The sequence below is a fragment of the Oncorhynchus gorbuscha genome, linkage group LG05 (genome assembly GCF_021184085.1).
Source record: "Oncorhynchus gorbuscha isolate QuinsamMale2020 ecotype Even-year linkage group LG05, OgorEven_v1.0, whole genome shotgun sequence".
NCBI classification, from domain to species: domain Eukaryota; kingdom Metazoa; phylum Chordata; class Actinopteri; order Salmoniformes; family Salmonidae; genus Oncorhynchus; species Oncorhynchus gorbuscha.
Window position 1 is genome coordinate 41,087,014 of NC_060177.1, and position 15,623 is coordinate 41,102,636.

A 15,623-nucleotide genomic window follows, 5' to 3' on the forward strand; every position below is an offset into this window, starting at 1 on the left:
CTCTGTCAGGGTACTGACACAGAACCCCTCCACTGGTTTCGTGGGCTCAGTGCTAGTGAATGATGCTCAACCTGTCTTCATCATAAGGGAGGTTTCTGAGTCAAAGGTGAACAAGGTGATTAGCTCACCAAAGAATTCTAAAGCCAAAGATGTGTTTGGGCCGGACTCTACCTTTCCTACAAACTACTACTCATTGGCCCCATTACTAAGGTCACCAACACATCTATTGGTCTGAGGGTGGTTCCAAGGGTATGGAAGTCGGCCATAATAAAGGCCATCTTTAAATCGGGCGAACCTGCTGACGTGAGTAACTACAGGCCCATTAGTATACTACCTGTGGTGTCGAAGGTTGTTGAAAAGTGTGTAGCAGAACAACTGATTGCCCACCTCATCAACAGCCCCTTCACATTACACTCCATGCAGTTTGGGTTCAGAGGGAAACACTCCACAGAAACAGCCAATTGCTTTCTTCTGGAAAATGTGAAGTCCAAGATGGACAAAAGGGGGCGTTGTTGGAGCTGTGTTTGCGGACCTAGGGAAGGCTTTTGATACTGTTAACCATGAGATTCTCATCACAAAATTGTCCAAGTTCAATTTTTCCCCCGATGCCTTGAGATGATTAAAATCATGCCTTGAAGGCAGAACTCAGTGTGTCAGAATGAGCAATGAGCTGTCGCCCACTCTTAGCTATGATGTGGGCGTGCCCCAAGGGTCTATACTGGGGCCCCTCCTGTTCAGCCTGTACATTAATGATCTGCCTTCTGTCTGTACTGGGTCTGAAGTTCAAATGTATACAGATGATACAGTGATATATGTGCATGCAAAGAGCAAACAACAAGCTGCACAATAACTCACTACTGTATTGGCCCAGGTTACAAAGTGGCTCAGTGACTCGTGTTTGCATCTCAATGTGAAAAGAAACGTTTGCATGTTCTTCACAAAGAGGGCAACATATGCTACTGAGACAGATGTCTATGTGTCAGGGGAGATGCTCCAGGTGGTATCTGATTTTAAGTACCTTGGCATCATACTTGATTCCAATCTCTCCAATCTCTCTTTAAAAAGCATGTGAAAAAGGTCATTCAAATAACCAAATTCAACCTAGCTAATTTCCGATTTATACGAAATTGTTTGACTACAGAGGTAGCAAAACTGTACTTCAAATCTATGATACTCCCCCACTTAACATACTGCTTGACTAGTTGGGCCCAAGCTTGCTGTACAACATTAAAACCTATTCAGTCTGTCTATAAACAGGCTCTCAAGGTGCTTGATAGGAAGCCCAATAGCCATCATCACTGCTACATCCTCAGAAAGCATGAGCTCCTGAGTTGGGAAAATCTTGTGCAATACACCGACGCATGTCTTGTATTCAAGATCCTAAATGGCCTGGCTCCCCCTCCACTCAGTATTTTTGTTAAACAGAAAACACAAACATATGGCAGCAGATCCACAAGGTCTGCCATGAGAAGTGACTGTATAGTTCCCTTAAGTAAAAACACCTTTAGTAAATCCGCTTTCTCTGTAAGAGCTTCCCATGTCTGGAATACACTGCCATCAGACACACATAACTGCACCACATATCACACTTTCACAAAATGCATGAAGACGTAAAGGTCATCCAGATTTGTGAACATAATCCCTAGCTGTGTATTGCCTCTTTCCATGTTGTCTGTAGCTTGTGAGGTATGGAAACACTTTGTTGCTTTTATGGATTTTGTCTTGTTGCTTTTTGTTCTATGTTGCTCTGTCTGTATGCTATGTATTTATTTGTTAGGAATTTTATGAATAATGACTAAACAATATCGACATTTTAAATAGAACTATAACTAATGAAACTTATACTCTGTTTTATTATATCTGATTAATAATATGAATTAATAAGGAAGGGATTGTGGAGCATGAGACAGGGGGTAATTAAATAAAATAAATACCATTCCAGCCAGGTTGGAGAAGACTGGAATTGTGGGTTTTTAAATAAGCAAAAAGGGTCGTTAACCTATGGTTGAACCGACTCAACTTTGCTCTGGGATGTTTAGATAGGCAGAGAGTGTTTTCCTGGGTTTTCCATTATCTGAAACTGTCTTCTAAATAGTGATGGATGAAGGTGAAGATTCCAGAAGTTAATAGATAAGTGTGTGTCTGGAGTGAGCGAGCTAGTGGGTTGGAATTAACTTTTCAACTTGTTGGAATCCTGGTTGATAGGAGAAAGGATGTTTTATAAACTATGACGTCATATTTTGTATATAAACTGTTGTTCGTGGTTACATGGCAGCGCGCTCCGAGAATAAATACTATTACCTAATTTTGATAAGACTGGTCTCTGTCTATTTTATGCAAATAGGAATCTTACAAATTCTTATAAAATAGACTGAGTGATTTAATTAATGTACAATCAATAGGAATTATGAAATTCCAGTGACAGTATTTCTTCTCCTATGTTGCTCTGCGTGTGCTCACTGCTCAATGAATGTCTATATTGTAATTGTTTTTAATAACCTGCCCAGGGACTGCAGTTGAAAATTAGCCGGCTGGCTAAAACCGGCACTTTTACTGAAACGATGATTAATGTGCACTGTCCCTGTAAAAATAAAATAAAATAAACTCAAATACAGACTGTGTGTGGAAAAAGACTGAGACTCTGCCCTATACAACCCAACATTGCAGAGTTATGTGCATCCTTTCAAGCACACCCTTCTCATTAACCTGTCGTGAGTTATTCACAACTTTCAATGAAAAAATAAAGTTTTATATGTAAGATGGCTAAATAAAGAGCAAAATAATTGATTTATAGTATATTATTATTTGTGCCCTGGTCCTATAAGAGCTCTTTGTCACTTCCCACGAGCCGGGTTGTGACAAAAACTCACACTCATTCTTATGTTTAACCTCTTGCTCCTACCCGGCACGCAGGCGTCCCATCTAGAGCTCTGGAAATGCAAATGCACTATGCTAAATGCTAATAGTATTAGTTAAAACTCAAACGTTCATTAAAATACACATGCAGGGTATTGAATTAAAGCTACACTCGTTGTGAATCCAGGCAACAAGTCAGATTTTTTAAATGCTTTTCGGCGAAAGCATGAAAAGCTATTATCTGATAGCATGTAACACCCCAAAAGACCCGCAGGGGACTTAAACAAAATAATTAGCATAGTCGGCGCTACACAAACCGCACAAATAAAATATAAAACATTCATTACCTTTGACCATCTTCTTTGTTGGCACTCCTAGATGTCCCATAATCACTATTGGGTCTTTTTTTCGATTAAATCGGTCCATATATAGCCTAGATATCGATCTATGAAGACTGTGTGATAAACGGAAAAAAATAGCGTTTCATAATGTAACGTCATTTTTTAAAATTCAAAAAGTCGACGATAAACTTTCACAAAACACTTCGAAAGACTTTTGTAATGCAACTTTAGGTATTAGTAAACGTTAATAAACGATCAAATTAATCACGAGACGAAAGTTTTTCTATAGGGGTCCGTCTTGAAATACTGTCCGTGTATTTCTCAACCAAAATATCCGGTCGGAGACCGGAAGAAAAAGCCTGTCTCTTGTTCGTTTGACCAAGAAACAAACAATTGGCAAATGTCAAGACTGTTGACATCGTGTGGAAGCTGTAGGTACTGCAACCTCAGCCCTATTTAATGTCTTTCGCCCATAACAATGGGTTGAAGAGGTGGATGGATATATTTTTCCACTTTCAGTGATCAGATTTTCTTGCACTTTTCAATGAAACGCACGTTCTGTTAAAGTCACAGCCGTGATTTAACCAGTTTTATAAACGTCTGAGTGTTTTCTATCCACACATACTAATCATATGCATATACTATATTCCTGGCATGAGTAGCAGGGCGCTGAAATGTTGCGCGATTTTTAACAGAATGTTCGAAAAAGTAGAGGGTCGACTGAAGAGGTTAATAAATGTATCGTATAGTGTGTGTGTGGCAGGCTTACAATGATGGCAAAAGACAACATTTGAGAGTGCACTGACCCTGGTGCTAGAGGGGGTACACAGCTGGAGGTTGAATGTTTTAAAGGGGTACAGGACTATGAAAAGTTTGGGAACCACGGGTCTAGAATGTCATTGTACGGTGTTGCGTTAAGATTTCCCTTCACTGGAACTAACGGGCCTAGCCCGAACTATGAAAAACAGCCCCAGAACATTACTCCTCCTCTACCAAACTTTACAGTTGGCACTATGCATTGAGGTAGGTAGCGTTCCCCTGGCATCCGCCAAACCCAGATTCGTCCGTCGGACTGCCAGATGGTGAAGCGTGACTGATTAATCAATCCAGAGAATGCGTTTTGACTGCTCCAGAGTTTAATGGAGGCCAGCTTTATACCACTCCAGCCGATGCTTGGCATTGCACATGTTGATCTTAGTCTTTTGTGCGGCTGCTCGGCCATGGAAACCCATTTAACTTGTTATGGTATAGGGGACGCTTGCAGTGAGGCAAATTAAAATAATGATATAAAATCAAACATTCATTTAATCACACATGTAAGATACTCAATTAAAGCTACACGCGTTGTGAATCCAGCCAACATGTCAGATTTCAAAAAGCTTTTCGGTGAAAGCATTAAGAAGCTATTATCTGAGGATAGCACAATGTCAATAAAGAGGGTAGCATATTTCAAACCTGCAGGCGCTACACAAAACACTGAAATAAAATATAAAACATGCATTACCTTTGACGAGCTTCTTTTGTTGGCACTCCAATATGTCCCATAAACATCACAATTGGTCCTTTTTTTCCCGATTAATTCCGTCCATTTATCCAGAAAAAAACTGCTTACCAAAACACAATGTCACTACAAAACATTTCAAAAGTTGCCTATAAACTTTGCCAAATTATTTCAAACTACTTTTGTAATACAACTTTAGGAATTTTTAAACGTTAATAATTGATCAAATTGTAGACGGGGCAATCTGTATTCAATACAGCAAGTAAACAAAACATGCTCCTTTTTTCGTCTTGCGCAACTCTCAACAATGTAACCTTGTTCCAGGATGTGCTTCTTCTTCGTTGCACAAATGATTAACCTCAACCAAATTCCAAAGACTGGTGACATCCAGTGGAAGTCGTAAGAACTGTAAAATGGTTCCGATCAAATATCCCTTGGCAAAGACATCAGAGGGAACGGTCAGAGGCAAAAAATAAAATCTGAACAGTTAGTCCTCAGGGTTTTGCCTGCTACATAAGTTCTGTTATAGTCACAGACATGATTGAAACAGTTTTAGATACTTCAGGGTGTTTTCTATCCACACCTACTAATAATATGCATATCATATATTCCTGGCATGTGTAGCAGGAAGTTGAAATTGGGCACGCTATTTATTCAAAAGTGAAAATGCTGCCCCCTATACCTTAACAGGTTATTAATGAAGCTCCCGATGAACAGTTATTGTGTTGACGTTGCTTCCAGTGGCAGTTTGGAACTCAGTAGTGAGTGTTGCAACGGAGGACAGACAATTTTTACACGCTTCAGCACTCGGTATTCCCAGCTGTTGTTGCTCCTAGACGTTTCCACTTCACAGTAACAGCACTTACAGTTGACCGGAGCTGCTGTAGCAGGGCAGAAATTTGACGAACTGACAGCTCTTCAGTAGGGCCATTTTACTGCCAATGTTTGTCTATGGCGATTGCATGGCACTGTGCTCAATTTTAAATACCTGTCAGCAACGGGTGTGGCTAAAATAGCCGAATCCTATCATTTGAAGGGGTGTCCATACTTTGTATATATAGTGTATGTATACATCGAATTTGTATGCGGTGAGTCATGACTTACAAGAATAATATTTTAATGAGTGGCTATAAGGTTGTGCTAGCATATAGTGCTCGTATGTGACTTACTGACTCCGTTTCTGGCTTCATTCACCTCCTCCCCATATGCTTTAGCCTCAGCAAACCTACACAGAAACAAAGATATCAGTAGGCAAAAATTTCCTGCAAAACCCTGTTTCTCTTTCTGTACCTGAGCCATGTCAGTGTAACGGATGTGAAACGGCTAGCTTAGTTAGCGGTGTGCGCTAAATAGCGTTTCAATCGGTTACGTCACTTGCTCTGAGACCTTGAAGTAGTAGTTCCCCTTGCTATGCAAGGGCCGCTGCTTTTGTGGAGCGATGGGTAACGATGCTTCGTGGGTGACTGTTGTTGATGTGTGCAGAAGGTCCCTGGTTCGTGCCCGGGTATGGGCGAGGGGACGGTTTAAAATTATACTGTTACATCAGGATAAAGGGATAGTTCATGAGAAGTCCTCATAAGGATAGTAAAACAAAGTGGGGACATTTCGCCGGTCCCTATAAGGAAAAAGTCTAGTTTAGGTTTAGGGTTACTATTAGGGTTAGGGTTTAGGAGTTGGGGTCTCCGGTTAAGGTTAGGTTTGGGGTTAAGGTTAGGCTTAGTGTTAGGGGTTAGGAAAAAAATGATTTAGAATGGTAATCAATTGTTTGGTCCCCACAAGGACAGTAAAACAAACGTGTGTGTCTGTGAGTTTGACTATATGTGAGAGAATGTGCTTGTGAAGGGATTGACACAGAAAGCCATTACCATCACATTTAACAGGGCTCCGCTCCCCTTCAATTCATGTCTGTACCAAAAATGGGGGATCGGCGAGGAGAGAAAATGAAAAACTAAAAGATATGCCGTTGGGGGTATGGGCCTACTATTCAGTGTCCTTGTCTATCAACAAGATGAGTGAACTCATGTACACTCCCCCTGTATTTAGACAGTGAAGCAAAACATTTACATTTGTCTCTATGCATAATTTTGGCTTTGAGAGCAAATGTTTAATTTGGTCAATTTCATATGGTCACAAGCTTGATGTAGTCATTGCTTGCAAGAACTATGGGACCACACTTTTGACTACTTTGATACACTATAAGTCAATTTGTCCAAACACTACAAACTTTTCAAATGGGGGGCTAGATACATAAAGTGCTTTCATTTCTAAATCGTAAAACAGATTTGTATGAAAATACCCTTAAATTAAAGGTGACATTCTGTACTATTGACTAATTTGATACATCTCGAACATAAAATGCTGAAGTATAGAGCCAAAATAAAAATGTTAGCTTCACTGTCAAAATACATATGGAGGGGAGTATATCCTGACCCAGTGACCCCAAACAGAGTGGACAGACAGCAAAACATCTCCAAAAGCATATTGCTCTGTTTTGTACAGACCTAAACTGTCCTTGAGCACGCTACCCAGCAACATTCTGCAAATTAGTTTGGTTACTGTTATCCTGGTACACTCAAAATATTTCACACGTTTCACAGAGGTACAACTCAGTTCACAAGAGGACAAATAAAGTTACTATCAATTTCTATGAACATAGGATAAGTTCAAAGTCTGTTCAAGTGCTATCGATCTATTTTCAGGGTTTATCAACCGTAGCAAACTTTCAGAGTAAAAACTAGGAACAACTGGTAAACTGAAATTGACGTTCCCAACAAGGCCTCCCCTTGCCCTCTGACCTCTGTTTGAGCAGGGCCTTGTTGTCCTCGATGGTCAGCCGGTCTTCATGGTCTCTCCTGAAGATCTCAAAAGCCTCCTGTTTGCCCATCGACAGCTTGGACGCTGAAGAAGAATGGAGGGAGAAAGAATCATGAAAGCCCATAATTTTTATACAGTATACCCACATGGCAGTCATAGTCACTAACCAGGTTTCCATCCAACCTTTTTATGCGAGTAAAGTATACTTCTGATTTAAAAAATTCATGACAGGCTTGGTGGAAACAGAACATTGGTCGGTAAATGAAATGTCGACAAAACTAAATTCAATAATGCTTGAAATGTCAGTGGAAATACTTTTATGCTCAAATATTAATATAATAACAATCATATCGAAGTAAAGTTCAGGTCACGCATGCAGTTTTTTAGGCTACAGACTAAATAAATGATGACACATTTCACAGGGTGGTGAAATGAGCTTGATGTTCTTTTTCGAAAAATATCAAGGGTCTTATTCTGGTGACATGATCACTGAACGCTAGGCTGCCCATTTGACAAATAAAAATAAACTTGCTCTTTTGTCCATAATAATCTCATGTAGACTATACAGTATCTGCGAACTCTTGGCAAGAGCACGCGTGTCAATACCAGAGTGGGCACACTCGCTATATACCACAATATTTGGTGACAAAACCATCAGTAGAGTTGAAAATGCGATGGAAACCCATTTAACTTGTATTTTTTTTATTCAGGAATTTAACCGCAAAAGGTATTTTTATGTGCATTATGTCATAGCACACAGCTTTTTATCTGCAAAAGTCAATTTGATGAAAATATATCTCTGGTGGGAAAATGTGCAAATTGTTTTTATTTTAGAATATGTTGCCCATTGGCAGATTTAGGTATTAGGCAACATGGGCAGCCGCCCAGGGCGGCATCTTGCCGGGGGCGGCATGGGGAACCGGCACCAAAACAATTGTAACGGTGATATTTGCGCAATCGGTTTTCTATTGCTCATTTGCATGTCACGCCAATGATATCATGTGACTATGTGGGACTGTGGATAAATTAACCTTGTCGGAGTGGGCGCTCTGAGTGGGCGCTCTAGTTTGTGAGCTAGGCAGGCTACTGCCTGGGAAGATCTCCCACTGAGAAGTAGGTGATGGCGAGGGGGGGCGGGGGTAGGTTGACCTCAGGTCTCCCAACTAGAATACTGAGGTAGGGGGAGCGGGGGAATCTATCAAATAGAGCACCTCTAACTTTGTAAAGTACTAATGCAATTAGTAAAATCAGTATGATATACATTTACATTACATTTAAGTCATTTAGCAGACGCTCTTATCCAGAGCGACTTACAAATTGGTGCATTCACCTTATGACATCCAGTGGAACAGTCACTTTACAATAGTGCATCTAAATCTTAAAGGGGGGGGGGGGGGAGAGGGAATACTTATCCTATCCTAGGTATTCCTTAAAGAGGTGGGGTTTCAGGTGTCTCCAGAAGGTGGTGATTGACTCCGCTGTCCTGGCGTCGTGAGGGAGTTTGTTCCACCATTGGGGGGCCAGAGCAGCGAACAGTTTTGACTGGGCTGAGCGGGAGCTGTACTTCCTCAGTGGTAGGGAGGCGAGCAGGCCAGAGGTGGATGAACGCAGTGCCCTTGTTGCTACCACACTGTGCTACCACACTGTGAATATATAATTCACAGACAGCCGAGTCGCCAACATCAAGTCGGAGTCAGAGGCTGAGACGTCTATGGTCTCTACTCCTCCCGTTACGGGGTCTGAGACACCAAAGCCTCCCACCATTAGCTCTGACAAATTGAAAACCCTAGTCATTGGCGACTCCATTACCCGCAGTATTACACTTAAAAAGAATCATCCAGCAATCATACACTGTTTACCAGGGTGCAGGGCTACCGACATTAAGGCTAATCTGAAGATGGTGCTGGCTAAAGCTAAAACTGGAGAGTATAGGGATATTGTTATCCACGTCGGCACCAACGATGTTACTATGAAATCGTCAGAGGTCACCAAGCGCAACATAGCTTCAGTGTGTAAATCAGCCAGAAAGATGTGTCGGCATCGAGTAATTTTCTCTGGCCCTCTCCCAGTTAGGGGGAGTGATGAGCTCTACACAGTCTCACAACTCAATTGCTGGTTGAAAACGGTTTTCTGCCCTTCCCAAAAGATAGAATTTGTAGATAATTGGCCCTCTTTCAGAGACTGACCCACAAACAGGACCTTGAGGAGTAACGGACTCCATCCTAGCTAGAGGGGTGCTTCTCATCTTATCTACAAACATAGACAGGGCTCTAACTCCACTAGCTCCACAATGAGATAGGGTACAGGCCAAGCAGCAGGCGGTTAGCCAGCCTGCCAGCTTAGTGGAGTCTACCACTAGCACAGTCAGTGTAGTCAGCTCAGCTATCCCCATTGAGACCGTGTTGTGCCTCGACTTAGTTTGGTCAAAACTAGACATGGCAGTGTTCGCCTTAGCAGTCTCAATGGAATAAAGACCTCCTCCGTTCCTGCCATTATTGAAAGAGATTGTGATACCTCACATCTAAAAATAGAGCTACTTAATTAAAACCTGTTAAGCCTACCCCTTACTTTTTAGAACATTCTGTTAAAAATCGCGCAACATTTCAGCGTCCTGCTACTCATGCCAGGAATATAGTATATGCATATGATTAGTATGTGTGGATAGAAAACACTCTGACGTTTCTAAAACTAGTTAAATCATGGCTTATGACTATAACAGAGCCTGTGTTTCATCGAAAAGCGCAAGAAAAACTGATCACCGAAAACTGGGAAAAATATCCATGCGCCACTTGCATGTATTGTCTATGGGAAACCAAATTACATGGGGCTGAGAAGTCTTCCACACGATGTTCATCACTTTTCCCTGAATTCCTGTCGGACCTTGTAGTCATGGCAGATAATATTGACATTATTGGTGACTAATATTCACATGGAGCAGTCCACAGACCCACTCCAAAAGGCTTTCGAAGCCATCATCGACTCAGTGGGGTTTGCCCAACATGTCTCCGGACCTACTCACAGCCACAGTCATACTCTGGACCTAGTTTTGTCCCATGGAACAAGTGTTGTGGATCTTAATGTTTTTCATCATAATCCTGGACTATCGGACCACCATATCGGACCACATTTGCAGTCACAACAAAAAATATGCTCAGACTCCAACCAAGGATCATCAAAAGTTGTGCTATAAATTCTTGGACAACACAAAGATTCCTAGATGCCCTTCCAGACTCCCTCGGGCCTTCCCAAGGACGTCAGAGGACAAAAATCAGTTAACCACCTAAGGAACTCAATTTAACCTTGCACAATACCCTAGATGCAGTCGCACCCCCAAAAACTAAAAACATTTGTCATAAGAAACTAGCTCCCTTGGTATACAGAAAATACCCAAGCTCTGAAACAAGCTTCCAGAAAATTGGAACGGAAATGGAACCACACCATACTGGAAGTCTTCCGACTAGCTTAGAAAGACAGTACTGTGCAGTACTGAAGAGCCCTCACTGCTGCTTTATCATCCTATTTTTCCAAATTAATGTATTTTTGATACTGTCGCAAAACTAACTAAAAAGCAGCATTCCCCAAGAGAGGATGGCTTTCATGACCATTATAAAGCTAGTTACGGACTCCTCTTTAAATCTGCGTATTCCTCCAAAGCTCAGTTTTCCTGAGTCTGCACAACACTGCCAGGACCTAGAATCAAGGGAGACACTCAAGTCTTTAGTACTATATCTCTTGACACATTGATGAAAATAATCATGGCCTCTAAACCGTCAGGCTGCATACTGGACCCTATTCCAAATAAACTACTGAAAGAGCTGCTTCCTGTGCTTGGCCCTCCTATGTTGAACATAATAAACGGCTCACTATCCATCAGATGTGTACCAAACTCTAAAAGTGGCAGTAATAAAGCCTCTCTTGAAAAAGCCAAACCTTGACCCATAAAAAAAAACTATTGGCCGATATCTTCACTGAGACTGCACTTGTGAAGGTGGTAAATTACCTTTTAATGGCGTCAGACCAAGGCTCTGCATCTGTCCTCGTGCTCCTAGACCTTAGTGCTGCTTTTGATACCATCTATCACCACATTCTTTTGGAGAGATTTAAAAACTGGTCGACACGGACCTAGTATAGTGGTCCTAAAACGGACCAAGTTCTGGCCTGGTTTAGATCTTATCTGTCGGAAAGACATGAATTTGTTCCTGTGGATGGTTTGTCCCCTCACATATCAACTGTAAATTCCGGTGTTCCTCGAGGCTCCGTTTTAGGATCACTATTGTTTTCACTATATATTTTACCTCTTGGTGATGTCATTTGGAAACACAATGTTAACTTTCACTGCTATGCGGATGACACAATGCTGTACATTTCGATGAAGCATGGTGAAGCCCCAAAATTTCCCTCGCTGGAAGCCTGTGTTTCAGACATAAGGAAGAGGATGTCAGAAAATGTTCTACTTTTAAACTCGGACCAAACAGAGATGCTTGTTCTAGGTCCCAAGAAAAAAGGTGATTTTCTGTTGAATCTGACAATTCATCTTGATGGTTGTACAGTTGTCTCAAAATAACATTGCAAAAATCCTAAACTTTCTGTCCAAAAATGATGCAGAAAAATGTATCCATACTTTTGTCACTTCTAGGTTAGACTACTGCAATGGTCTACTTTCAGGCTACCCGGATAAAGCACCACATAAACTTCAGTTAGTGCTAAACACGGCTGCTAGAATCTTGACTAGAACCAAAAAATGTGATCATATTACTCCAGTGCTAGCCTCTCCACACTGGCTTCCTGTTAGGGCAAGGGCTGATATCAAGGTTTTACTGCTAACCTACAAAGCATTACATGGGCTTGCTCCTTACCTATCTTCCTTATTTGGTCCTGCCGTACATACCTACACCTACGATACGGTCACAAGACGCAGGCCCCCTTACTGTCCCTAGAATTTCTAAGCAAACAGCTGGAGGCAGGGCTTTCTCCTATAGAGCTCCATTTTATGGAATGGTCATCCTACCCATATGAGATGCGAGCAGAGCTTAGAGCAAAGAATGGACCTGCCTCGCAGATGTAATTCCACTCTCTGAAATGTCATGACATTCCAGCAGGCAGAGACCGCAAGTCATCATAATCCTGCCATATAGCAGGAACACCCCGTCTGTCCATCTCTCTTCTTCATGCACTATAAAACCAATATGGGTGGCGAGGAAGAAGATACAGTCGTATGTTTCTTAAAAGACTAATTAAGCCGGAGTAGAAGGTAAGAAGGGTCCAAGCGTATGACAGCTCAGAACAGATCGCAGGGTCTAGACTGCAATTGAAAAAACAGAAACCTACGTTCCTGGAGGTCAGGTACAGTTTCACCACTCGATGGATGTTACAACTGTATCAATACTAAATGTTTGTCTATTTGTTATTGTAGTTGGGGGGGTGGGGCTTTAGGAGCTTGTTATGCTGTCTAATTTAATGTTATATATTTGTCTAATGGGAATGACTGAGCACTTAATTTCACTGCATATTTAGAGGTGTTATTACTGGTAACAGCTGAAGAAAGGAGTCCGACATGATAGGCCTAAAATAAAGGTAGCCTACACAGGGCTTGGTTTTCAATCATATGAAACAGTAAACCAGCATTGGTTAAAGGAAATCAACATCTACAGTAAAAAAAAAGTTAGCCGCATCAACTCATCTCTGTAACTCCCCGGGTGTCGTGGATGTGGAGTCAGACGCAGGAAACAGAGAGTGCAATGCTGTGCTCTTTAATGCACTAACGCAAAACTGGGTGCTCACAACCAAACTGCCTCAAACACGGGGGATGAAAATAGTACAACAGAATACACGACCTGGAACAAACACGTTTCTTTGTGCGGGATTAATTATTATTTCCTTTTGTTAGAATTGGACTTTTTCATGGCTTGAAGTCAATTAATGACTGGGTGGATAATATATATTTTCTAAATCAGCATAAGTGCCAAGCACACGTTAGTTGTCAATTTCATAATGTAAAAACTGCCTCTCTGGCAGTTTCGTTTCAATTAGGTTTTATTAAGAAGCAGAAAATCACATGAAGAAGTGTACACATCAAATTGTGGGATTCTGTTTTACATATAAGACAGTAATAATTTATATTTATAAGAAAATGGATACAAAACAACACAAAAATTAAGTGAACTACTGTAACTCAGCAACATTTGTGAGCGACACACTGTATGTGACTGCAATAGAAAGAATATAGATTAAAAAGGCTCCAACACTGACCCCTATGGAACACTGCATGTGACTGCAGACTGTTAATAGTGATATATTGCTGCTCAAGAGACCGGTGTGCTCTCTTACACACAACAGGAAGATGTTAGCCATCTGATTAGGTGTAATACAGCACACACTGAGGTAGTTGAGGTTGAGTAGAAGATTCCCTGGCATGAGGGCATTCTTTTCCTTAGGATGCACTCATATACAGTGCATTCGGAAAGTATTCAGACCTCTTGACTTTTTCAACATTTTGTTCAGTTACAGCCTTATCAATCTAAAAACAATACTCCATTATGATGAAGCAAAAACAGGCTTTTAGACATGTTTGCAAATTTATTAAAAAAACTGCAGAAATATTGCATGTACATAAGTATTCAGACCCTTTACTTAGTACTTTGTTGAAGCACCTTCGGAAGTGATTACAGCCTTGAGTCTTCTTGGGTATGACTCTACAAGCTTGACACAACTGCATTTGGGGAGATTCTCCCATTCTTCTCTGTAGATCCTCTCAAGCTCTGTCAGATTGGACGGGGAGCGTCGCTGCACCACTATTTTCAGGTCTCTCCAGAGATGATCAATCGGGTTCAAGTCCGGGGCTCTGGTTGGGTCACTCAAGGACATTCAGAGACTTGTCCAGAAGCCACTCCTGCGTTGTATTGGCTGTGTGCTTAGGGTTGTTGTCCTGTTGGAAGGTGAACCTTAGCCCCAGTCTGAGATCCTGAGAGCTCTGGAGCAGGTTTTCATCAAGGATCTCTCTTTGTACCTTTGCTCTGTTCATCTTTCCCTCAATCCTGACTAGTCTCCCAGTCCCTGCCACTGAAAAACATCCTCACAGCATGATGATGACACCACCATGCTTCACTGTAGTGATGGTGCCAGGTTTCCTCCAGACCTGACGCTTGGCATTCAGATCAAAGAGTTCGGTCTTGATTTCATCAGACCAGACCAGACCAATCTTGTTTCTCATGGTTTGAGAGTCTTTAGGTGCCTTTTGGCAAACTCCAAGCGGGCTGTCATGGCCCTTTTACTGAGGAGTGACTTCCATCTGGACACTACTAGAGGTCGACCGATGGCCAATCGACATGTGCGATTAATTAGGGCCAATTTCAAGTTTTCATTACAATCGGAAATCTGCATTTTTGCACGCCGATTATGGCCGAATACATTACAATCCACGAGGAAACTGTGTGGCAGGCTGACCACCTATTATGCGAGTGCAGCGTAAAAAGGACCTTGTGGCTGCAAGGAGCCAAGGTAAGTTGCTAGCTAGCATTAACCTTATCTTATAAAAAACAATCAATCTTCACATAATCTGTAAAAGGTGCGTGTTGGTGGCAGGGAAATCAGGCGCAGAAGAAGAAACTTGGTATAAACAGAATCATTTAACAAGTGCTGAAAAAAATAATAAACTAAATATACAAAATAGCTAAAGTACAAAACCCGTCGCACAACAACATAATATTTGCACATCACATACAATCAAACGATCTCGGACAAGGACATGAGGGGAAACAGAGGGTTAAATACACAACATGTAATTGATGGGATTGTGGAACCAGGTGTGAAGGAAGACAAGACAAAACCAACGGAAAACGAAAAACGGATGAGTGAGGGCTATAAGGTCGGTGACGTCGATAGCACAACACCACACGAACAAGGAGAGGGACCGACATCGGCGGAAGTCGTGACAGTACCCCACCCTCCCTGCCTCATGTCGGCACCGACCTCGGGGGCGACCCGGAGGGCGAGGCACAGGCCGATCCGGATGGAGACGGTGGAAATCTGGCAGCATACAAGGATCCAACACGTACTCCACCGGGACCCAGCATTTCTCCTCCGAACCATAGCCCTCCCAGTCCACGAGGGAC

At 41.8% G+C, this 15,623-nt stretch overlaps 1 protein-coding gene across 1 annotated transcript in view; it reads right to left on the reverse strand.

The window, feature by feature from the left end:
- The window catches only part of kif6 (kinesin family member 6), a 292,827-nt gene that overhangs the window by 99,830 nt on the left and 177,374 nt on the right, over positions 1-15,623 (reverse strand). The window contains exons 14-15 of the mRNA XM_046349915.1: positions 7,494-7,596; positions 5,868-5,923 (exon numbers count right to left, since the gene is read on the reverse strand). Coding sequence (XP_046205871.1) covers positions 5,868-5,923; positions 7,494-7,596 — 159 coding nt within the window. The remainder of the gene's footprint in view (positions 1-5,867; positions 5,924-7,493; positions 7,597-15,623) is intronic.